Source organism: Phaenicophaeus curvirostris, chromosome 16 (genome assembly GCF_032191515.1).
Source record: "Phaenicophaeus curvirostris isolate KB17595 chromosome 16, BPBGC_Pcur_1.0, whole genome shotgun sequence".
Classification (NCBI taxonomy): domain Eukaryota; kingdom Metazoa; phylum Chordata; class Aves; order Cuculiformes; family Cuculidae; genus Phaenicophaeus; species Phaenicophaeus curvirostris.
In genome coordinates this window covers 2,997,220-3,022,512 of record NC_091407.1, presented here as the reverse complement: position 1 = coordinate 3,022,512, position 25,293 = coordinate 2,997,220, and the positions used below count along the sequence as shown (strand labels likewise).

The following is a 25,293-nucleotide window of genomic DNA, read 5'->3' as shown; positions in this document are numbered from 1 at the left end:
AAGTATGCTTTTAAAGACTTCTGTGTTTCACATACAAAAGTTCAAACTAATAGCAACAGTCCACAAGCATTAAGGGAAATAACAGCAATCAATGCTATTTTTAAAGGGAAGAGTGGGGGCAGGGGTTAACATATGTGGAATTAGCTCAGGGCAAAATGAGAAGCCATTGCATCTAAAATCAAATACATTCTCGGAAACAGACACCAGGGCCCAAATTCCCATGTAGACCCCTGCAGTCCAAGAGTTTCAGCAGAATTTGGCATTCCTCTTAACTTAGCTTCATTAAGTCATATCATGCCATCAGTTTTTGTGGTGGATGTTCTACTTACTACACATCAGTTGTTGGCACTATGTAGGCAATTTTCCAAATTGAAGGAGGAGAAGAGGGTGGTGTGTGCACAGCAGAGAGGATTTTTTTTCCCCCAAGTATAATAAAAGTAATTTCTTAGAAGAGTTTGGTTGGGGGGAAGTGATATTTGTATCCCTTCTACCAGATGTCACCGGTGGCAACAAGAGCCAGTATTAAATATCTATCCATCAAATTCTTCTTGAAATTTTTCAACGTCAGCTGGTCAACAACCCATTCAGAAAACTGGGAAAGCAGAGATCATCCACAGCCGTTCTTAACCAACAGCTCTTCCTCTCACAAGAATTATCTGTTTCTGAAAATTCTTCATGGACAGCCGTGCAGAATTTGTAAAAACAAGAAAACCTCGAAGCAATAATTTTTCTAATGTGTATATATGTAGTAAATGAAATAACACCCACTCTCCACACAGTATCTTTTGCAATAGTCTTGTGGCTTTTTCATCAGCAGCTAACAGTGTTGGATGCACTAAGGTATTGTAGGTACCCCACTTGCTGCTTTTTCAGCCTCAGACTAGGATTTATTAGTCATTGGCTTCAGTGCTTGGCTATGTTTGCCTCCCACCTCAGAGGGAAATGCTAACCAGCACAAAGGAACACTTGGAATTAGCCCTGGCCAAAAAGTAACAAAAAAAATAATGACTTATTTAAAAGAGATCAGAAGGCAGGCTAAAGAATTGCAAAGACACTCCTCACATCTTGTTCTCTGCACTGATGCTGCTATCAAAATTTTTCTCTCTATTCTGAAAGCAAAGATCTTTCATGTAGGGCTCAGGGGCTTTTTCTCAGAGACAGCTGGGTAGATCACAACCCCTTTGCTTCATACATACGCGACTAAACAGGATGTCAGAACCTTGCAGAATTCTAAGATTTTCTCTGGAAACATACCAGACAAAATACCCTCCCCCAGCCAACTGTTCCCATGGATTGACATAATATTATTTTACCTCCTGTAGCAACAAATTCACTGTGTGGGTTGTTTTTTTTTTTTTCAAAACAACAGACCAGACATTCTGGGAAACAACACGACTATAATTTTCCCCAAAAGGCTTGCTACACATAAAATATTTGAAGAGGATATTTTAATTTTTTTTTGTTAAGTGCTCTAGTGATGAAATTTAATCACATATAGCGTCTACAGATAAGACAACAAGTTATCACATTTAAAGGCATCTCTCCAGAAGTTAGTAGTGCTTCATTTCATCTGACTCCTCGGATCAAGCATAGAAGACAGTTGTTCTGCCTTACATCAAATGAAGAAGTTGGTATTTTCTGCTTAAATCAGAAGAAATTTAATAGGACTCTGTCCTTTTCGCCTATCTCACCACTTATCTTGTTTCATTTGCAAATATCGTATGTATTCTCTTGAGATAAAAATAGTGCAAGATGATTAGTTAGGCAGGTTCATTTGACACCATTCCGCATTCGTGACGCTGAAATCTAAAATCTGTATATGGTATACAACTTAAAGCATATATATGCAAGCTCAGCTCTGCTAGAGACACACTGCAAGTACATTCTTCCCAACCAGATTGCTTCCTTATCCAGTCAAGAAGACCACAAAGGTAAGCTGATTAGATCCTCTGCTTTCAGAAAAAGAAACTCAAAAGCAAAATGCTCCCTAAATGGAAAGCGGCTATGCAATTAAAATATCTATTCTTATATTAGCTTCCAGTATCTTTACAAGCTAACATAGAAAAGAATCAGCATTCAGACCACAGGATGGAACAAGACAGGAACGATGCCCCTTGTAAAAAATGCTGCGATTTTTAGGTTTTCCTTCAACTCTTTCTCAATTTCAATCCTGTCATCAGAGAAAATAAGGTGAATGGCAGAGCTACAAATTATCTTCCCTGGCACTGAGAGGGGGAAGTAATTTGCACAAGAAGCCACTGGGACAAAACAATTTCTATCAAAACAGAAGTAACTTGACTGTCACAGCTGGAGAAGTACTCACTGCCATCAGCAAGAATTTGTCCCATTGTCTCCTTACACATTCTGGGATATTTAGAAAGGGACTGAAATGATGGGCAATTTCCTCTGCTGCAAACCAACAGGTATTGAGGCACCAATTCATAGTCCAGGCAATGCTTAAACGTATGTGTAGTCCTCTAACTAGCCACAGACTATAAACGGTTACCAGCATGGGTTTCCTTCTCATGAATGCTGCTTTCCATGCTTAGACAGGAAGAATGATGTTTTTGAAGATGTTAGGGTTCATGAAAAGATATTTATCTTCTCTTGTGTCTCTCTAGAATAATTTTTCAATGTCTTAGTTCCCCTTCCTTCATTAACAGGGAGCTATTTTACAGCAATGTCACATTTTTTAAATTGTAACCAGTCTGCACTGCTGTGAGCAGGTTACCAGACTGTAAAAGCATTGATGCTATGTTCACACTAAAATACTGACTAGAAATTCAGACCTTGTAGCATTTTCTTCAGTGATACATATTACATGGCAACTATTGCAGCTGTTGGTGGCTGAATGGGACAAAGAGTCTTTTTTGTCAAATGCTGCTGTATCAGAAGAAAATGCCTCCTCCACTCTACCAGAAATGAATATTAAGTCTCAATACCTCTGTTCCAAGAATATCAGTGTACTGAAATGGCAAATCTGGTTTATTATCACCTCAATGGAATTAACAACTGCCCCCTCAACATACTTAAGAAAACTTATTATAAAGCTATCCTGAAATGTAGTCTTTTAATGATGCAACAGCCCAGTAAGCCAAATTTATAGCACAGTTAATTTATTGTTGCAACTAAACAAAGGGAAGTTACTCTCCAAATTTAAATTTTCTTGAAATGAGTAAAACCACTATTACTTACTCTACAATATTATTTTCATTCTTTGAAAATATCATTACCTTTATTGCCAATAACACTAGAACTTTTAAATTCCAATTACATTTATTCCAGATGTAGTTCTAGGGGCCACACTGAGCCTTATCCTTTATGTATGCTGTAAATACATGCCAGTTTTAACTGAGTAATAACCCACCTCCAGGAGAACCCACAGAGAGGTCATGAAGTTTTGTGGCGCTAGACAACTTTGATTCACTCTCCCAGTGGAGCACAGCCATCAGATCTTCCTGAAGCCCCACACTCCCCCATGCAGAATTCCTCCCTCATTATCCTGCTTCAAGGGGAAGCACCTGCTGCAGACATCTGTTACAGTACGCTCCGCTTACAATTAGATGAATAATGTCTCCTCTATCCTATACTGTCACAGCAGCAACTTCAAATAGAGCCATGAAAGAGGTAGAGAAGTCATTTTAATGGCTAAGTAGCTCACATTTAATTTATTTTACAGTTCAGCAATGGCCATCACTGACATCCTTTCTGCTAAAGATATTGAATCTGCTCTCTCCAGCTGCCAGGGTAAGGAATGGGCTCTCTGCAGCCAGAAGATGCATATCATTTTTATGTCTTAAGATGACATGCCTATCATTTTCCTCTTAGATTCCTTCCCCATGAGATCCCTTTCTAGCTACATTACAGTACAGCCTCCTGAATTCAGAAAGTCTCACAAGTGGTCATTTGGTGCGCAACATTCCTCAAGATGAAGAGCAGCAATTAAAGGGCCACAGTTTCAGTTAGGGCTGGCTTATCTCTAATCTCTGGCAATTTTAAAACCTGTTAAAAATGTATATTTAAATAGTTACCCTTTTCCTTCAGAATGTCAAAAAAGCCTCAGCCTGCAGAATCAAAGTGTCATTTGTGAAGCAATGACTGGCCTCAGCTCTTTTAAAGAGTTCCTTGGCAAGATCAAGCCAATTTTCAAAATATTCAAAGAGCTAATTTGACTGTGAGTTATGTACTTTTCTGCCAAATACTTCAGCAAAGTAAGGACTTAGTGAAAACGAAGCACAGGAGTTGGTCTGTAAGCCACAGCAGCACCCTCTAAATATTTATTATTAATTGCATGTGACACATTGCATAAATTCTTATTCAGCAAATGGTGCATTGCAGCAGAAAACTTCAAACTGGCTGAAAGGATATAGGACCACGAGCACAAAGGAATCAAAAAGCAAAATTATCCACTGTATCTTCTCTTTTGCTACACTGGGGAACAAGAGAAAGAGGTGCAGGCTGATGCTTAAGAAAAGATGTATGTATTCCCAAGGGATACATGCAGTAGTAACAGCTTCAAGGGAAAATACTTAAACAACTTCTGTTTCTTCCAGCTGATGATTCCTTCAACTACAAATCTTTCTTCTCCACGGTTGGTTTATCCAACAAAACTCCTGATCAAATAAAGAAAGTTTTTGGAATCCTTGATCAGGACAAGAGTGGTTTCATTGAAGAAGAGGAGCTTCAGTAAGTACTCTTCAGCTGCTCTGTTTCTTTAAACAATGTAAACATTTGAACTTGCTGCGTGACCTAGAAGAAACCTGCTGCTGTTTAGAAACAAAACACAATTCCTTGTTTTTCTTTGAATCTGCATGGATTTCCTCAGATTATAAGAGCAGATATTACCTTATAGCTTTTTTGGTGTGATTTCAAGAAAACCACAAATGCCGATACGCCAAGGACATCTCAGAGAATAAAACTCAATCACAGTACTCTACCCTGTTCTATTTCAGGCTGTTTCTGAAGAATTTCTCTTCGAGTGCTAGAGTCCTCACCTCCGCGGAGACCAAAGCATTTCTGGCTGCCGGTGACACTGATGGCGATGGCAAAATTGGAGTGGAAGGTAAGACTTTTAGAAATTCCATAAAATTATTTTTTTAAGATGCAGGCATTTAGGGCTGCATTTAAACCGTGGCATGAAGAATACACCCAAGTACTTTGGCCTGGTACTTTCTGCCACTATTTTTATACCAGGGAATACTCCTTTATTTTCACAGGTGTATTCCCACTTGTCTCTGTTGCAGCAACAGCATATTTAGGCCCAACATAGAGCCAGTTCTTCCAATCAATAATAACAGCTTTGAGGTTAATTCTGCCGTGTGCCTGCTCCATGGACTCAATGTTCCAGATTTTTAAAACATCCGAAACACCTATTCTTTCTTTGAATTTCCATTTCAGCAGTGGAAGCTCTGCACTTCTGCCCATATGACACTTTCACTTTTAAATGCAGTTCCACCTACATAAACTTATTTCTTCATCTACCACTATCAAACATTGGCCAGTAGTACTGAGTGGTTAATTCAGTAATGTAAAATAAGACTGGTATTGTTTTTCAAGACTAGAACTGCTGCAATGCAGCACAGAATCTTGTGCCGGAGAATTATAAGTGCAAATTTCAGTGGGCAGTCCTATGAGAAACTAAATCAAATTCCTAAAGAAACCCTCACAGGGATAATGTGAACTGGCCAGGATATTTCTTCTAGAAATTACAGCAAAGGAAAATAGGACATTATGCATCATATATTAGAGATGAAGTCACTGAAAACAGGGCTGTCTGAGCTGAACTAGGACAGGTGGCAATAACTCTAACAGACACACGTGCTAATCTTAGCCAGAGTTTGGGAGGAGAGATACACACGCTGTTGGAGGAATTTGCTTTAGCAGCAGCTTTTGCAGCTTATGTTTATAAGACCCAAATAGGGCATTATACTACGCAGATCTTAGCCCTTAACCATTCCATTTCCCATTCTGAAATAACAACACTACTTGTATTTTTTTTTATCATACTGAAAGCTAATGGCTCAACCAAATTCATTCTCTGCTTTATTGGCTATTATCAGAGTTCATAACGGGTTAAAGATAGTTTACCTTTAAGTCAGGATTTCCCACAAATATGGATTCACAGACGCATTCCTCCTCTCTGCACTTACTCTTTTTCAGGAGTGAAAAATCCATTACACCCCCAGAATCTCAGTTTAGCAGTAGCTTGTGCAGTGTTACAATAACTTTGGGAGCCCTCCATAGCCAGGAGTTTAAGTCATTTTTATCTGTCTTTTGTAAAGAAATTAAAAAACATGTTCATCTATGTTTATTCCATGCCTTTCTCATTTTTTTCCTTCACAGAATTCCAATCCCTGGTTAAGGCATAAACAGCATTACACCAAAGACAACCTTGGACTGACTCTTCCAATTACCTCGTCCAACAAGCACTTCGCACTCAGCATGTGTTTGTACATTTTTATATTGTTTCAGGCATTAACAATTCCCCATGCATCAAGTTCACACAGCAGATTGCTGAGAGATCTTGCAACGTACAGATGTTTTGGTCACGTGCTATTGTTACATTTCCATTGTAAGGGTGGCACTTTGTGATTTTCAACCACTCATAATGTTGAAATCATGGCTGGAAGGGGGTGGGGGTTGGATTTTAAAAAAGCATTGGGGGAAAAAAGCTGCTTTTTAATTTTTGTAAAGGTTTTCCATCCTCCTACTTGACCATGCTGACTTGCCAGACACAGTTTTCATGATCTTAAACAATATGATATCTTCTAAGGCTTAATTGCACTGATTTAATTGAGTTTTATTTCTGCATAATTCTATGCTCCTTGAGGAAAAGCAATGCTAACAAGATAGCAAAAATAATTTGTATTAAGTTCCAACCCTAAGAGTGTGAGAAAAACACTTAACAGGAGTTGACAAATAGCTCAAAGCATTGAGAAAGTTTGTTGGTAATTTTACAAAATGAAGCACTACACTACAGCACGCATCGTCGGTAAGTGTTTATGGCCTGAAATGTAACTCTCCCTTAAGAAGATTTATCTCTCATGAAATCTAAGGCAGCTGTGAGATAGAGGAGAAGGGTCTAATCCCAACTCTGACACTGTCACAAGTCACAGTCCTTTGACAAATGGCCCTGGAGGTTTTTCTGTGAATCATGAACATATTGCTTATTATCTCTTAGTATGGACAAAAGAATAATACTTTACCACACCTGTGAATTTCTGTGTTTTCTACAGATAAAACAATGGCCAGTCCTGCTGTTTGATTACCTTAAAGCTCTGTTACGTTGCTAAACAATGGCCATTACTCAATTCTTTCATCTATTATAATGAATAATCATCTATATAATCCAAAATACTAGCAATTTTTTTTAAGTCAGAAAATTACTGAGAACTAGTCTTTCCTTTGGTAAGTGTCTTGGAGGATTTAGAGCTTGTTATAGCATTGTCTTCATTAAAGAACAAAGTAAACAATGTTCATGGTTAAGTGCAGAGCTCAACAGACTGAGTAGATGTTGTGCCTTTCTGGCTGAGTGAGCTGGAAATTTCCCCACCAACAGTTTTCTCCTTTCCCATCTACCATGACATGGTTCCAGCTTACAAGCAGGCTGTCTTGTTAATACTCCCTGCTGAAACTGGATGATAATTATAACATCCTTTGGCAGCTGTTTCGAAGAAGAGGAGAAACAAAGCATTCTGGAACTTTTATGTAACGTTCAATGTCGGCATTTTCATGAATTGTGAGATGATTATGTGAGGCAAGTGCAGCTCACTCATACTCAGGCATGCAAGGAGCTGTTTGGCAGATTTAAGATGGCTAATGCAAAAGAGGAACTCGAGCAATCAGACTCACTGAAGCCTTGGCAGAATTATAATGAACATAAATCCTAATTCTCTCCCCACTGCCTTTGATGTTAAATCTGGGCTTAAATTATAGCTGCTGTTAATTGCAGCACTGAAATATTTTGCATAATGATGAGCCTCTGTTGGTTCATTCTAACTTATTCATTTTCCTGTCTGCTGAAGAAAAAAATCCAGAGCAATCCAGATCTGGAGCAATATACAGATGTAATATATACATTAGCTCTTCACGCTGTTCATCACCGAAATATCATGTCACTAGTTCACAAGCAGATGGCACACACGATACCATAAGTGACAGACCTGATACTACATTCCTTGCATGTCTGAAAGCCTCATGTGGAATGCAAGAAATGCAAGACTACATAAGTGGCCTACCCCGTATTTCAGAGACACTAAGCAACTGCACATCGCTGGCTTCTGTTGCCACAAGGGGGAATTAAGTACTTCTGAGAATCAGGCAATTCTTGTGTCTGTTGCAACTTCATGTAAAACTTACAGAATTTTGTTTATGGGTTCTTCTTAAACAGAAACTCATGGCAAGAAGATGAGTTTTGAATCTTAGTAAAACCATCCAGCCATTTCATTAGAAGGAATTATGGTAGAACTCCAAAAAGTCCCCAGTTTAAAATTTAAGCCCACAGACTGTTCAGCAGAACCATGTCTAGCCCCTATTAAGTCCACTGCTGGCACCAGGACCCACATATTCAGAGTTAACCAAACTAGAAGAGAATACTTTTCACCTAAAGGAAGTAAATTGCAAAAATGTAGAGTTCTCTTGGAATGTTCATTTAAATGAATTTAACTTCAGGCAGTGGCAGCCTTCAATTTTCCTAGAGAACAGCATGGAGAGTATCTGAACCTGACAACATCATCACTCTAGAGAAAACCTTTGATTGCAGGATGTCTATGTAGATACCATCTGAAGTCATAAAATGGTGACATCATACTGTTACTGCAATTAAGGTATACAATCACAGAGTAATTAGTGCTAGAAAGGCTCTCTGGAGGTCTCTGATCCAACTGCTTCCTCAGAAGGCCAACTCAGGACATGTTGCTCTAAGCTGAGTTGGAGTACCTTCAAGGATGGAGGTTCTATAATCTCTCTGGGAAACCTCATAAGTAAGGATTGAATCTTCTGCACCAAATTTTTATGAATGAAGTACAAAAATAAAAAACTGCTGAGTACAGTTAAACAAAATTCTGTTAGAAATTGTTTATGATACATCAAATCAGAAAGGATCTAACACCACCTTATATTATCACACTGATAACCTTTCCTCAGGGCTGTCCTACTCATATAACATTGCTTTGTAATTCCCAGGATAAAGGAAATGTTGTTTATATGTTTTACCTTTACTTTAGACAATTAAAGAACAACCCAAAATGTGAATGGCAGATCTGAGGTCCACTGAGCCTAAAGACTGTGAGTTCTCAGACACACCTCAGTCCCTTCATTATCCTGTATGAGCATTTTATACTCTAATCTTCTGAATACTTCTGAAATAAAGACATACTATGATCTCTATAAGTGGGAAGTAAACACAGAAAAAATTCTATTGCTCTATGCAACCTCTTTGAAAAAGGATATAAAGGGCCAAGGTGTTGAACTCAATATCTCAACCCTGCCCTAATGCCCTAGCCACCGAATCCATCATCTCTTAAACTGAAACTTCGGATTATGTTGATAAAGAGCCATTTATAAATTTCAGACTCAATTTCAGCTCTCCAACTGCTCAAAATCTCACAGTCATCTTCTAACAAGTAAGAGAGCACAGAAAGGGCAAGAGATGTCAGAACATTCATTGCACACATAGACTGGTAAAGTTTCTTCTTTGAGTTAGCAGCCAGCCCATGTGGAAAATCTTTGATGCAGCATCATCAGAGGCGCCTGGAGCTCTTCACACAAACAGTGTGAGCAGAGGGGGCCAAGGTTGGATTAATTTCCTGGAATGGGTTACTGAAATAGATACATCTTGATTAAATTGCTGAAGAGACAAGTACCTAACATTTTCATGCTTAATTGTTCATATATTTTAAAACATTTTAGTAAGAGGATGCTGTGGAATATGAACTGATTTGAAGTGTTCACATTTTATGAAACTTAATTTCCGTATTTGCTTGCAAGCCCAGAAAGATACCATTACATTGGTGTGGACTTACACTTGCTGTACCAAAGGCCTACAGAGCAAACTGTCTATCAGCTGGGATTTGGCTGCTCCAGAACTTTTGACTTGCTCATCAGCATATCCTACACTCATGAAAACAAGAAAATCAGATTTGTATATCAAGCTCCAGAAAAGAAAATCAGATCACCATATCAGTTACAATATGAAGAGAAGGTACCCCTAGACAATGCCTTCCCCTGCAACGGCCCCAAGTTCAAAGGGGGAACTTATGTCAAAGTAGAATATCCAAATACTTGACTCAAAGGGAATCACATTCATTTCATCACTAGATATTAATCAGCTGGTGTTTCCTAGATAATAACTTTCTGTTCTAGCTCCTAGGCTTTCAGAACAAACTGATCTTAGAGCTGAAATGAGCTCCCTGTGTACGGGAGATGGAAAATTACTTGATCTGCAGAGGTGGTGTATTGTATTGTAAGTTTAAGCCAATGCCTGACCAGCACTTGATACATCACAAGAGAAAGACTGTGTTAAGAACAATGACGAACTGTATAGTTAAAAGGAGAAGCACTTGCTCAGCTGTATTTCCCATCCGAGTTATGAAACTTTGAGTTCCAAGTGACCTTCAACAAAGGGAAGACAGCCAAAGGCGGCCAAAGGACAAGTGAGGAAGACAAAAGAAGACGAAATAATGACCCTTAGGATGAAGGAAAGACCCTTGACTGGGGTCTGCACACAAGCAACAACAAGTAGCAATTATATAACGTAAGGGTGGAGTTGAGCTTGCCTCCTGGCACACACTAGTACCTACATGGCAGGATGCAAACCTCTATAAATAATGTGTGAACTTGTGGCAAGGTGCAGCAACAACCCACGACCCAATGTGTCATCGCAGGGACGCCTGCTAAACGTTGTGCCTAACCATGCTACAACATAGGGACATGAAGGCTGCTTTATTATTATCCCTGATAGTTATGATTACTGAACTGTCTTGCTGTTCGTGAGTGAATCATTAAGCTTTACTAATAAATTGTCTGCTTTAGTATAGTAGCTCATGTGTTTGTAACTATTTTGCCATATCCCACAAGAACCTTTATCTAACTGTAACACCCTGACAGTAATATTTTCCAAGCATAAAAATAAACACAGTAAAACCTGGTTTTGTTAGGCAGATGAAATTACCTGTTCTATTGAGAAACTGTTAGGCTTGTTTTAAATGTTATAGCATTACTCAGATATTATTTAAATCTACAGCGATATCCCATACACATTTATGCATGTGTGGGTGTGAAATGGCTTTTTAGATCAGTGGCTAATTTCAGCCATTCTTGAGGCCACTACATTCCAACAGATTCAATGAGACAGCTTAATTACCAGTAAGAGAAAAGCTGCAGCATGAGCTTAGCTGCTGTTTGAGTCCTTATAGAAGTTTACTTTTTCAGTACAGAAAGAACCAAATATCACAGATTTTACTGCAGTTTCATTCCTTACCATTAATTGACGTGCACTCCAGTGTGCTGCTGAACAATTGATGACCTTCATTTTATAAGTGGATGCATTTATAATGACTTAAAATATGCACAATGCAATGAATTAATACAGAACAAATGTCTTCAACATTAGGCTTTTATAGTCCAAAGTACCTATTTCAGTAATTCGGTAACCAAAGCTTACATATCAGCTTATTAAAAATACTTTGGGGTGATTTAAAGTTAAAAGTTTTATCTGTGGGACTCTACTTGTACATCAGATATCTGTCTGTAGTATCATTTATCTATTTATCTACCGTGTAGTATCTGTTAGTATCACTTGAAGACTATTAGGACAATTGCAGGAGTAATGTTTCATGGGTAATTCCTATCAGGATCAGGCCCTTAAAAGCCTAAGTCCACCATGAAGATGTCCGTTTGTTACTGTCATTAAGCAGTACAAAAAAAATGTATATTTTTCAATTCACAGATCAAAAGTCATTCACTAGACTAAAAATAGGCGCAAGCTGAGAGGATTTACTTTGTATGGTACTAAACCTTATATATTGTCTAAAACACCATGCACATTCCTTAGGGATATAAATATCAACCTGATTAGCTAGCAGGTCTTGTCACCCACAGTAACTTATCCCCTGGGGTATCTGAGCCATCACACGGCTCTAGGACTTCTGTAAAAGGTCAACAGGACTTAACTAAGGTCTATATAAGTAATTATCTCTGTCATTAGAAAAAGCATTAATTCAAGAGGACTCTGCCGATATTTTACATTACAGTTATTTCTGTTCTTGGCTTGGGGAAAACTAAGTGGCAAGGTGAGTTCAGTCTTTCCTCTGGAACTTTTGAAGACATCACAAAAATCCACACAAAAAAAATGCATGGAAAGGAGCAAAGATCTGAAAATGCCATCCAGTTCTATAAGTATCTTTGGTTTGTCCTCAGCTTGCGTACCTGAAGACTTAACTAGAGATAACAGCAAGGCAGGTGGCCTGCAGGTATCTGAACCAAAGGATGGAACAGTCGGCTCCTGCAGGGCAACTCCCCTGGTTTGCCCTGGTACCTGGGTTACAACTGCCCCACCAATCACACCTGGCTGTGCTCAGCAGACGGCATGAAGGGCTGACAGAGCAAGTTCAGTATGAACTCCACCCAATATTATTTTTCATTTTACAACAGCTTTGACATGGCTCTTGCTGGTATCCTGACAGAAGCTGAAATTGCTGCCGGCCTACAGAGCTGTCAAGGTAACATTTATGTTTTAAACAAGGCTTTTTATCTGTCAGATTCCTTTGTCCTTGCTACCCCAACATCCCAAATGCAATGGCAACAGAAAGGCTAAAAGAATAAACCAGACAGTATAATGTTAATTTCCTCTCCAGGATACATGGTAAGATGTTCTCATTATGTTTGCTTGCTAATTACAGCCTTGATTGTTTTATCAAAAAGAGAAAAAGGAGGCAAGGTAATAGAACAGATGCAAGTTTTCATCTCAGCCAGTCAAGGTATTGGCACCCCTCATCGTTTGTGCATTTTAGCAATTTTAAGTATGAAAAATCCAAAGACTGAAATCCTAGGGTTTCCTCAGAGAATAGTAATAAAACTCCTCTGATTTCAATACAGGCACAATTTTTATCATCAAGTTCTGTGAATTTACGTTTGAGGGAAGTACCTATTTACAAATGTATGTTCTTGAGTGATGAAGACCACAGTTAATATTTATACAGCTAGGTTTAAGGATCATTGACAGAAAAATTCCACTAATCTGAAATAAACTCAAAACCAGTTTGTTGCTTTTTGACCAAAAAGCTAATTTTAACTATCTTTAACTACTTTTCTTCATCTCTTCCTTCTTATCTCAGCTGCTGATTCATTTGATTACAAAATGTTTTTTGTTAAAGTGGGTCTCAACTCCAAGTCCAAAGACCAGCTCACCAAAGTATTTGGGATTCTTGACCAGGACAAGAGTGGCTTTATTGAGGAAGATGAACTGAAGTAAGTAAATAGAAAAATGAGTTACCAACAAGCCGATGTTTTATTGTCTAAAAATGCACAATAAGATCAGAAATACTCCATTTCCTTCCATCTCTTTGGATGAGACAATAGCTTGTGTGAGAATGTGTGCATGTGCACATGCATTCATGTGTGTACTTGTGCTGAAGGAGCTGCGAGACAAATAATGAAGGAAAGGCATTTTCTCACAATGAGAAAATGTTCTGATAGCAGTGAAAATACTTGTTTCACATAGGGATAACTGACAGACTGAATACAAAAATAGCAGCTCTGCTAGAGTTTGCTTTTTATTATGGTGATTTTTTACTAGATTGAATTCAAAGGGATATTTTTCTCTCATCTTTCTTTCACACAAATTCTGTCTTTCGCATCATATTCATCTGTCTTTGAAGTTAAAAAGTAAGGTTAGAAAAATTCTTGCCACTCTTAAGAGTCTACACTTAGGAGAAAAGAAGGAAGATGACAAGGGGGAAGATGATTCCTGCCACTAGAGAGTCAGTCCGAATTTTGCTTTTTTAATCCAATGAAACCAAAATGTCATCAAGGATTTTTATGTGCTGAGATGCATCACCTTCTTCCTTTCTCACCCTTATCCTAACTGAAGCTAGAGGAAGTTTTGCCATTGAATTTGAAATCAGTTACAAAGAGCTTTTGAAATAGTCTCAAGGATTTAATCAGGCAATAACAAATTCTAAATACTTCCAGTACTGAGTATGTCTCACTCATTTGTCCTCTCACCTTTAACAGACTTTTCCTGCAGAATTTCTCAGCCAGTGCCAGAGCTCTGACTGATGCTGAGACCAAGGCATTCCTGGCAGCAGGTGACAGTGATGGAGATGGTAAAATTGGAGTGGACGGTAAGGCTGCCTTTATTAAACGGAGTAGCACCTGCCATTGAGACTTCCTGACAGCCAGGTACCTGCTCGTACACTGGATGTTATGGGTCTGATTCTCAGGTGCTCTGTATTCTAGAGAGGATCTAACATAGGAGCCTGTCTATATTCTGCTACAGGTGCTCAGCCCCTTTTTTCATCTACAGAGATTGTTTCAGGAACAAAACTGACTTGATATATTTATAACATTTTGGTACATAAATTCACTGCCATTACTACTGAACTGTTGTATAACGTGACAGTTAAATGCAACAACGCGTTTGTCCTAAGCATCTCTTACTATGAGTATGTAATTTGCTACCTCTAAGGAATCACTGTTAGAGGAAATATCCTTAGTTTCCCATTTTAACTCTAAAAATTACAAAAGTACTTTTTTTGATTATATGATTACAAAATGTGTTCCCATTTTGTCATCCCTTTATTGCTCTTTCAGAGTTTCAAGCCCTGGTCAGATCTTAACAAGCAATCAAGATAAAGATCGAGATATCTGTGCCATAAACAATCTTTCCTACTGCAAGCCTGCTATTTATTTAGTTATTTTGTACCCTGGAAGGTCATGAACAGTTGCTGGCAAATGATTTCACATTGCTGGAAAATATTTGAAGCAGTGCAAGCACAACTTAAACCATGTTCTCCAATGTTTTAAGCAGAAGGTCTTTATATCAATGGGAGACTGAATTGTAATCTGCTCTGCTAATCTGAATTTTGGGCATTAAAGATTCTAGTAAAAATATTAAGAGAAATTAAAAGCATCTCAGTGGGCCATTGAATTGTCAATATTTGAATAAAAAGCTGGCATCTGTGGTAAAAAACTAGAATTAATAAAATGCCCAGGTGTAACACCTGGTTATGGTAACTGGCAGCAGTGGTATTTAATCAAGAGGTGTATGTAACGCTCCAAACATTTTTATATCTTTCTTTATGCAAATGATTATGTTTCATACACTAATTAAATGGCAGGATCTAGCGTTAATTAAACCGCCTTTGTTATTATTAGATCAACTGGATCCATGATGTATCTAGATTACCAATATAGCAATACATTCAAAACTCTCCAAGAAATCTCCAATCATCAGCCTTCCTGCCCACCTGATGGCACTATTGTTCCACTTACAAGGAGTTAAAACCCTATTCGATCTGCTTGAATTAACTCAGGTCAGAACACTTCTAGCATGCCACTTGTCCAGTTCTATTGACAACTCAGTTTTGACAGATTAGATCACCCCGGAGCACAGAATTCTAATATTTTGTTTTCCAAAGCAGGACACCCTATGCCTCAGATCTCGGGAGCAGGGTGGAGACCTCAAGAAAGGTCTGCGGCACACGTTTGTGCCTGGGGATTAAATATACTTTGTTGGGTCTGCTTTGCATGCTGAATCATAATTTTATTGTAATACAAGCAGAAACAGCAAATTAGTTTACAAAAAGAAACTAATTGCTAAACAGTACCTAACTAGACACTACAGCATATGAGCTTTTTTAGGTTTACACACACGACAAAGATAAAAAGATATCCAAACAGGTTTTTAAAACATCTAGATGGCTTTAACCATCCAGAACATTGTACTTCCAATATGATAGTTACTCCTACGTACTCTTTTCGAAAAATGTGGAACACTTGAAAAGTCTGTACTTGGTCATTGGTCTTGTCAAAACCTGTGTGAGTCTCATAATGTATGTGATATTTAATAAGTTGTTTCAGTATGTGCAGATCAAAGTATGATAAGACATTAGAGAGAAAGAAGGGAACATCGATACAGTGGTGGGGAAATTATCGTATTACACAATATCAAAGCAATCTAAAGGACTTTAACAAATATTTAATAGTGTGTTCACGCCGTAGATGTTAGCCAAAAAATATACTTCCATTTATCCTAATGAATGAACTGGGCACTAATGTTGTAGAACTTTCCTTAACAATGAAAAAAAAATCCATCAAACAAATTCCAATTTATGACTTCAGCATCATCTCAGGAGAGCAATAAAGAAACGAAATTCTGAGGAATTATTAACTGCGGTCTAATTCCAGGCCTAAAAGCTCTCGTTATTGTAAAAAAATGCTATGTATCTCAGCTTAAATCATGTTTTATATTTTCACCATGTAATATGAAGATCTTCAAGCATCATAAAAATATTAATGGCTAACTGAAAGAGAAAGTCGCTGACAGTTCAGACAACTTTCGAGTTAGCAGGCAGCTCCCTTGCTTAACCACACTAACTCCACACTGATTATCCTGCTAGGTCTACAAATCTAAGACAATTTCACCACTTACCATTCCATTAAGAACAGTAAAAAATTAATGACAAGGTAAGTCTGATATCAGCTTCAGTGATCACTCCAGAAAGTTAAGAAGAGCTTGTGACTAGAGACATTTTTAGACCTTTCAGTATTACTGCTAAGTAGATTGGCGTAGAGAATGCTGTTTCCTGTCTACCAGAAGGCACTTGCTTTCTTTTCATCTCTGTCTCTCACTCACTCAGACAGTCAGGTACTGTGAAATTTCTGTAACCGCTTATCATGTGCTTTAAGAAAGCTCTTAAAATTTCTCCTGTAAGGCCACAACTGGAATGACTGCTACATGATCATAAACGTATGCTCCCACACAGCTGCCTTGAAGCAAAGAACAGTCTTTTGGAATGATAAGTTTGGAGGTCTCAGACCATGGCCCATACTATGCAAATGCTTCTAGCCAACCCTTTCCACCCGTGTGCCGAAACATGTGGTTGCCTTTTGTCAATGGAATTTTGTTACATGCTTTATGCATGTGTTTTAAGTGCTTATCTGAATCTAGGCACCTGCTTCTCCTTTATTTAGAAGGTCATTTCTGCTAAACAAGTGACTTCTGATGATTACTTATAAGGTTAACTCTAATTATAGGATATTTTTACTTTATATATCACTAAGGGTTATACACCCCCCTACTGCTGAAATTAATTGTATCACCTACTGACATCAGTGAGGGCAGACAGTGAATGTAAAAATAGTTGGAATCACTTCAGCGTTATTTGCTTTACTTTACTATGGCTTCTTAGACTGTGGGTCTAAGTTTCATAGTGAAACATAGTTTCATAGTGAAACACAGCCATGTCCAAAAACCCTTTAGTATAGTACCGCTGTACCTATCTTTTACATGTCACAGAAGGCAGCACCCAGATTACTTCACAGCTTCCACCCTTAGGGCAGAGTTATTCTTAAAACACACAGATAGTCTGAACAATTTGAAGAAGCAGAAAGACATATCTTAGGCAATTATGTTCAGAGTCGGAAAATTGTCTTACTGAGTCACAGAAGCACTGGCAAGTGCATTTAAAGGCAAACACATAGCATATCAAATGCTAACAGAGATCCTCCAAGACAGATTTTTAAGTGAAAAAGTATCCTGATCAGAACAATCTCTATGAATTAGTTAGGTTATTAACCTGTTAATTATTCTATCATTTTCAAATAGAAATCCATCTCATTCACACAGAATTTTAAGGACGTAAATTACACAAGACATTTCTTCAAAGGAGAGAATTACCTGTCTTTGTTTAGCTCCAGACCCACAGTGCTGCAGGATGTATCTTGTATCTTGGATTCTACACTCCAGATCGCTGCCCAGGGCTCTGGCTACTACGTTCTATTTGCTGCAGGGAAAGAAAGCTTTGTCACTGAGGTTTCCAAGGCCTGGATTTCATCCTTCATTGTAATAATACACAGTACCAAAAGTGTCAAATACTAAACCACATTCTTCCACCTCTCTGCTAAATATGGTAAAAGACTATGGTCCAAGCAACCATTCAATTCAAATGCCGTAATTATTTTTCCATGATTAAAGCATGTGCCTTATGAGACAACTTGAAAGTGTCAGGATACAACTTGTTTTGTTGTCAAGGCCCTTTTCAATAGTTATAGCCATGTTCACACTAAGATTTTCTGCCACCACCATTGTGACATGACATTCATGAGCAACAACATAGGTTACTGAGTATCTATTTTAGTTACTTCCAAACTAATTACAAAGGCAGAATCTGTTATCAAGGATCACAATACAATTGTTCTGGCTCTAACACAACTGGGGCTGAAAGATGGAGCTGTATGGGTTTCAGAACAGCTGCTACCGCATCTCTTTACACTATCGCAGTTGGTCTCAGGTTAACACCTCTCCTCTGATCTCACCCGAGACAACTGCTGATGTTTCTTTTGCATCTACTTGAAGTCATGTCTTTGGTTGATTGCCACTGCTAATTAACAGAACACAAAGAGTACAAGGCTAGTCCACAACCTTTTAATGATTTACCAAAACGCAACTTTCTCCTGCTTATTAGAGAAGTGAATGGCATTTGATTTCAAAACAGTTTTTTTAAATGTTTAGATTACTAGCTAGAAATTATTGATGAATGTTCCGTATTTCTCAGAACTACATTTTCAAGTTTAATTCTGGATGTCTGAAACCAAAAACAATGGCTTTAATATTCCGGTACATGCTGTGCATAACGACACCTTGAGGGAAAGCAACAGACATAAAAGTTATACAGGTACATAAATCTTCAGATTAACAACTCAAGAGCACTTTCAGATGTCCCTAGTACTGCAAAAGCAAAAATAAAATAAACAAACAAATACAATTTTTTCTTGAACTTCATAGGAACAAAGACTAATCATTGCTGGAAACTGTGCAACACTCAGATCTGTCCCAGATTTTGCACTGTCGTTAACTGCTCATTACCTAGAACCTATTGTTCTGGTTGAATTATTAAGTGTTTTCTTTATAGCTTTACAATGCTTGCATAATATATTTTAGAAATTTTCTTTTATAGATCTCAGTTTTTGAATCCCTGAAGTGATTTCAATCACCTAAATTAACACATTCCCAGAAGTAAGGAAAACAAGAGGATAGTTCAGCTGTAAAATAGATTATCTAATTAAAGCATCCCTTTATATAATATAATTATCCCTGATTATTTCATTCTAATTGTAGAGGAGGGAAACCTGTACTTCAGCTGAAGTGTCATTAATAAATAAATAAAACCAGTAACTCTAGATTCCTACCTGTATCAATATACAGTGACATCAACTTGATTCTGAAATTCAGCTCTTTTAGGCTTTTGTAAACCATCTTTCAGCAGGATTAGCATCACTTTTGTTGTCGGTGTTGAATTTCAAACATTAAAATATCCCCTCATAAGCAATAATAGTGAACCCACAGTAACAATTAGCTCGCTCACAAGATCGTATTTTAATATAATACTTATTCTGACTACGATACTATTGTTGAACACATGTAAAAACAGTTCAGCATGCTGTGTGCTACGGCAGAGTGAATGAGGCAACCCAATGCCATTCTTTGAGCATTTGGTGCTTACATTTTAAACCAAGGCCTGAATTAGATATATTTTGAGCTTGAGTGTTACATGTTCAACTTGACCTTGTTATTTTCCTCTACTTCATGTCAGTTTACTCATTCGCATTAGCTTTTAATACTTAGTGTTGTGTGGCGAGTAAAAAAATTAAATCAAGCGAGTTGTTCCATGAGCAGAGTGTAGGAGCACGCAGAAGCAAAGGAAGCCTACGATAAGGCGACATCTAGGGCACTACCACAGAGGTCTAAAAAACTCTTTTCTCTAGAAGTAAAAATGTGAAGAGGAACCAGTAAGAAAACCTTCTGTGAAAATTCATATCAACTTGAGATGATCAAAAAGGAGAAAATTCTGAGAGTGCGTGCTGTACAGTGTACATAAATCTATCTCCACACTAACAAGGTTCGATTCCTATAATTTTGAGTAAGTCTATTATTGATTTCACATAATTTAAAATATTCAGAATAGAATATTAATTAGGCTGTGTGATTATAAATAATCTTCCAAGAAATATAGACAACAAGGTTAGCTTATTCAGTGTTACTTCGTTTCAGAGTCTTACTGTCACTGAAGACACTGGTTTCAGCTCTACTCCTGACTAGGGACAGCACTGTAATTTAGAAAATGGTCAGGAAATACGAAATGAAGGCTACTGTGGAAAAACTACCCCAAACTACAGCATGTTTTCCTTATTCTAGCGACAAGGTATCTTTGTTAGAACAATACATTGTCACCTCTGATCTTTCATCTCCAACTTCCTTTATACCTTCCAAAGGATTAACAGACTTAGGGAAACCAAACTAGTTTCTTTTTATACTGATTTGACTGCTGGAGTCATCTTCCAGTGAGTGCCTTTGAGGTCCAGAGGTTAATTGAAAATCTTTAGCATACTGGGAAATTGAAAGGCTATGTTTTGATGACAGAATTATACTTAATTAATCACAAGTAGATTTATTAAAAATACTGTTCTTCCTGTCCATATTATCTCGAGATATAAAGAAAAGTTTAATTAGTTAAGGAAGAAATTTGAGCTAGGTCTCAAATCAAACATTTGATCCATGAAACAGTAACCTAAGTAGTGGTTATTGTCACCTTTTGAATCCTTTATAAGCCAGAGCAGCAAGCCAGAGCCAACATTACTATTTTGCCTGGTATCTCCTCAGCTATTTTTCCTTTACCTAGCTGAGAAAACTATAAAGGTGAGCAGCTGACTTGAGATTAATTAAATGAAATTGCTGTGCAGAGCGGCACCAGTAGTAAGTACAATAACCATTGTTCTAAGGTTTTTATTTTAATTGCTGGAATTACATATGAGTGGACCTTATATAGATAAGTATCAGCTTTCTTTTTATTCTTCAGATCTTTGGGGCAAGAAAACAGAAGCAAACCTTCTTGACTCTCTTCTTTCCACTGCATATACTGTTATTTGTATTGCCAAATGCCACAGATTCCAGAAAGACTAATTATTAAAGGTTAGATCGAGTTTAAAAATGTGCTGTACTTGAATGGGATGCAGGTAAATGATAAAAAATTTACCAACCCACAACATCATTTATGTAATCCATCTCATTAAAAAGTCTTATTTCAGCACTGCTATTTTTAAGGAAGTACTGTACTAAATCTTCTAATTTGTTTAGGAATAGCAGCAATGTCAGTTTGATCAATTAGATTCAGCCACCCTTACAAGTCTTGTTAGCCAGACAGTATTGTTTGAAACAGAGGAAAACCAATTTCTTGTAAGATGCATTTGCATTTGACGAATATGTTTGCAATATTCTATTTTACACAGGTTTAAAATGAGCCTCACAGACATACTAAGCCCTTCTGATATTGCTGCTGCTCTGCGGGACTGCCAAGGTGAGTAAATAATTAAAAATCTCCAAATCTATTACTTTGTGTAACACATAGCAAGTTTAATTAATTCCCAAAGGAATACTGAACAAGCATATACTGTAAACAAATTTGGAAAATCTCTTTACTTGGCTGCCAGAGTATTTTTTGTTCTTGACTGGTTTATATTGTCATTCTGTAACTTATCGCCATGTGATATTTTTTTATGATTAAAAGAGTATGATGCAGTATGGTAAAATTCATTCTTTGACAGGCTTTCCCTATTGTCCATGTCTAGAACAATTAAAATGTAACAAAGCAGCATCCTCAGACCAGTTAGGAACAGTGAATGCAGTGGTCTGGGGTTAATTCATTTATTAATTTATTTTCAGCTCCAGATTCCTTTAGTCCCAAAAAATTCTTTCAGATCAGTGGGATGTCTAAGAAGAGTAGCAGCCAACTCAAGGAGATCTTCCGGATTCTCGACAATGATCAAAGTGGCTTTATTGAGGAAGATGAGCTCAAGTAAGGATTTTCTGCATTAACTTACTCATTTAAAGGCTATCCAAAAAACTTCCTTCTGTCCAGCACTGTCTGTAAAAGCGAGCACAGGTTATGCTAAACATTCATAAAACCTTCAGCAGATGTGAAACATGTATTATAGTAGATAATCCCTATGGAGAAAAATAAATTAGTAAATGCCTGCCTTTAATGATAAGTGTAGGAGAAAAAAAAACCTTCCTGAGGCTGGATTTAGGTAGTGGGCAGAATCAATTGTATCAGGGCTGGACTTACACAACTGACGTTTATGACTAAGATTTAGCTTGTCTAACTAAGCACTGTTTGGAGGACTTGGCTACTGTGGTAAATAAATTATTTATAGGAAGCTATAGGTTTGATGATACAGCCAGCATAAAATAATAATATTCAGCATAAAAGAATAATATTCATGAAAATCATAATCAAAGTTGTTTTTTTCCTAGGTATTTCCTTCAGAGGTTTGAGTGTGGAGCCAGAGTGTTAACTGCTTCAGAAACCAAGACCTTCTTGGCAGCTGCAGATCATGATGGGGATGGTAAAATTGGAGCTGAAGGTATTAATTTATTTATATATACAATAAGGCTCCACAGAGTGTGTTGTAAATGCTGTGTGATGCTCCTTTCTTTTATGCTGGTGGGACATTAATATACTTCTAGTGATTTTACTGAGACCCTTGCAGTAGCAACCCCTTTAAGGGTAAAGAAGGTCCTTGATCCTACAGGTTGATCTCTGCAACTCCTTATGCACAAGCAAGTCAAACAAACATACCCAGGCTGCCCTAAGGTGCTTTCTCATTCCCCTTCACTCACTAATTCCCATTGCTTTGAAAGGAAACGTCCCTCTTTTCTCCTCCCACCTACTCCCATGTAAAGCATACCTAGCCTCATTTGTCATACACAAATGTAAAATTGAGGACAAAAGAACCAGTTCTGCACAGAAGAATCAACAGCACATACATTGTCTCATTTACAGCAGTGACCTCCCAACAGAAATTCCACTAGACGTGAAATCATTCACAATATACAAGAGCTAGCAGCCTGTAGTTCAATATCTGTTTTGCATAATAAGGAGAACAGAATGATTAAGTGTCACTACCCCAACATGAGGTCCTAGAACACGTTCTGCACATGGGGTGGATGCTATTCATCTTCAGTGGCAGGTTAAGGACCAGGTAGGAAGGAGCAGCTGTTTTAGGAAGCAGCGAATTGCACTCACCCCATGGAAATGCCAGTGTGGTTTAATGGCTGCTCAGTGCCCTGGTCTCCTAATTCCATGTTTCTGTGTCCCATTTTGAACAGGAAGCACACGCTCACACAAAAGGCTTGCAGCCCATGGCAACTTGCCCCATGACAGACGCGAGCTGCCTAGACAAGCATGAAAGGAGCTTAGGGAATAGCATGCAGGGAATGTGCTGGTGTGCAGATTCCCTCTTTCACTGCACGAGAAGGACAGCACTCTTCTGTTTCTTTCTTTGGAAGGAACTAGATCCAGTTCCTTAGGAAACATGCCAGAATAAACACACATGAGTTATGAAGCAATCTATCTGCTCTAACTCACAGAAGCAAAACATTTAAAAGATCTTGCAAATAGCAATATATTATTGTACAATTCAATACTTCAGTATCGTACCACATGGTGCCACACAATGTTTTTGTCTTTAGACTGCATTCTAAATCAACACTTCTCAACTGCTGAAGCATTGCAGCTAATAAGACACATGGACTCACTATTAATTCTTTTACTTCAGCTCTTTAAAACTTTCTACTCAAAGTTCGTATTAGCCATTCCATTATTTTTGCCTAAGACCAGTACTCCTCAGCGAGAAGGCTAAAACTACTCTGAACATTTTACTATTCCCTATAAATGTCAGCAAAGCATTGTTTTCCCATTTGTTGTTTAGAGAAGGAAGTTCAGACAATATTTCTCTCCCATGCATCTTTCTTGTCTGGTCAGCTACCGGGTAGCTGCTTTCTGTTTATTCCTATTCTAAATCTCTTGATAAGCCACTAATCTTTTACTCCTAATCCTTTCATTTTTATATTTCTACTGTAAATATTCTCCCATCTTTCACAGAATTCCAGGAAATGGTGCAGTCTTAGAGGTTTAAAAGGACCAAACAAGACAGAATTGGGATGAATCTGCACAAGACACTCCAAACCCCTGAAATTTAGGAGTCCCTTATTTATCTTGACAGTGTCTGTTATTTGTTCATTGTTGTAGCAACATAATGAAACACTGATAAATTATTTTTTTCATTGTGTGGACCATTTACCATGTTTTAAGCTCTACTTTAGCAGACACTTCCCTTAAAAACATCCAATAAAAATTAATCATATGCTGTAGCTTGTGTCTGTTTTTCTGACTGCTAAACTGAAATATGTGAATTCTTAAACTAAAAGTGTTAATCACTCCAAGATCTCAAGCTTATCAGACCTTCATATATGGAACATCTTTTGAAATCAGTGGGATTTCTGTTTACAGTAGGCCTTCTGAATTAAGTTTGGAGTTCTCAAAACACTCAGATCTACATTGAAGACTAGAAGCACCAATATAGTTGTGAGGCAAGCAAGGATAAAATCTCTCACTGACTTCCAAGTGAAAAGCAGTTGTACATTTTTAGTTTAAGAGCTGGTTTCTGCATGAGAATGTTGCAGTTTCAAATCGCTCTTTTCACATGCCAGTTGAGAGAGTAAGAAAGCAAAAATCGCATGCTTTACTGCAGAAGAATTAAAAGGCAAGCCTCTGTGAACTTGAGGTTTCAGATAACTGTGAGGTGTTTAAAAAACACAGAAGGTAAGAAAAAGATATCTTCTTGGTGGTATTCTCTAGCTTTCTCAGTAGGAAGGACTAAAAGTGTGGAGGAATAATTTGTAGAAATGCGTGTTGAGAAAAGCTCCAATGTACTCTACGTGGTATTTCCAAACTCTGTCTGCCATATTAAAAATGTCCTTGACAAAAGCATCCACCTCTGGGGATGCTGAAGAAATGTCTTTTTAGGAAAATTTAGGAATGTCCTTAGGAAGCAATTCACAAAAGACTGATGTTCAGATGCTCTGATGGAGTATTCATTGTTTTCTCATCATTAACAAGTGCTATATACTGCAGTGCATACACACAGAGCTTGTAGTAGTCACTAGAGCACAAAAGAAGCCTTTTCAGCAAAGTTAATGGTTTAGAGGCAGTGCAATGTCAATGCATTTCTTCC

At 37.8% G+C, this 25,293-nt stretch overlaps 3 protein-coding genes across 3 annotated transcripts; all 3 read left to right on the top strand.

Moving 5' to 3' along the window:
* The first annotated feature begins 1,819 nt into the window (after positions 1 to 1,819).
* LOC138727378 (parvalbumin, thymic-like) lies at positions 1,820 to 8,712 on the top strand. The gene is given in 7 exon segments (XM_069869768.1): positions 1,820 to 1,863; positions 1,865 to 1,895; positions 1,897 to 1,931; positions 3,680 to 3,747; positions 4,554 to 4,686; positions 4,953 to 5,062; positions 6,343 to 8,712. Coding segments are annotated over 7 exon segments (447 nt in total). The 3' UTR covers positions 6,369 to 8,712.
* A 3,850-nt stretch (positions 8,713 to 12,562) lies between these two features.
* Positions 12,563 to 15,559, top strand: LOC138727392 (parvalbumin beta-like). Its single transcript, XM_069869790.1, has 4 exons — positions 12,563 to 12,719; positions 13,335 to 13,467; positions 14,233 to 14,342; positions 14,812 to 15,559. The coding sequence occupies exons 1-4, from the start codon at positions 12,614 to 12,616 to the stop codon at positions 14,835 to 14,837; spliced, it is 375 nt and encodes a 124-aa protein (XP_069725891.1). The 5' UTR covers positions 12,563 to 12,613; the 3' UTR covers positions 14,838 to 15,559.
* A 4,617-nt stretch (positions 15,560 to 20,176) lies between these two features.
* Positions 20,177 to 24,281, top strand: LOC138727391 (parvalbumin, thymic CPV3). Its single transcript, XM_069869789.1, has 5 exons — positions 20,177 to 20,585; positions 21,508 to 21,575; positions 21,941 to 22,073; positions 22,532 to 22,641; positions 24,162 to 24,281. Exons 2-5 carry the CDS (start codon positions 21,515 to 21,517, stop codon positions 24,185 to 24,187), a joined length of 330 nt encoding a protein of 109 aa, XP_069725890.1. The 5' UTR covers positions 20,177 to 20,585; positions 21,508 to 21,514; the 3' UTR covers positions 24,188 to 24,281.
* The last annotated feature ends 1,012 nt before the right edge of the window (positions 24,282 to 25,293 follow it).

Coding starts and splice junctions, on each gene's coding strand:
- LOC138727391 (XM_069869789.1), top strand. CDS start 21,515: ATGAGCCTCACAGACATACTAAGCCCTTCTGATATTGCTGCTGCTCTG. Junction 21,576..21,940: donor TGCTCTGCGGGACTGCCAAG/GTGAGTAAATAA, acceptor ATTTATTTTCAG/CTCCAGATTCCTTTAGTCCC. Junction 22,074..22,531: donor ATTGAGGAAGATGAGCTCAA/GTAAGGATTTTC, acceptor TTTTTTTCCTAG/GTATTTCCTTCAGAGGTTTG.
- LOC138727392 (XM_069869790.1), top strand. CDS start 12,614: ATGAACTCCACCCAATATTATTTTTCATTTTACAACAGCTTTGACATG. Junction 12,720..13,334: donor CGGCCTACAGAGCTGTCAAG/GTAACATTTATG, acceptor TTCTTATCTCAG/CTGCTGATTCATTTGATTAC. Junction 14,343..14,811: donor TGGTAAAATTGGAGTGGACG/GTAAGGCTGCCT, acceptor TTGCTCTTTCAG/AGTTTCAAGCCCTGGTCAGA.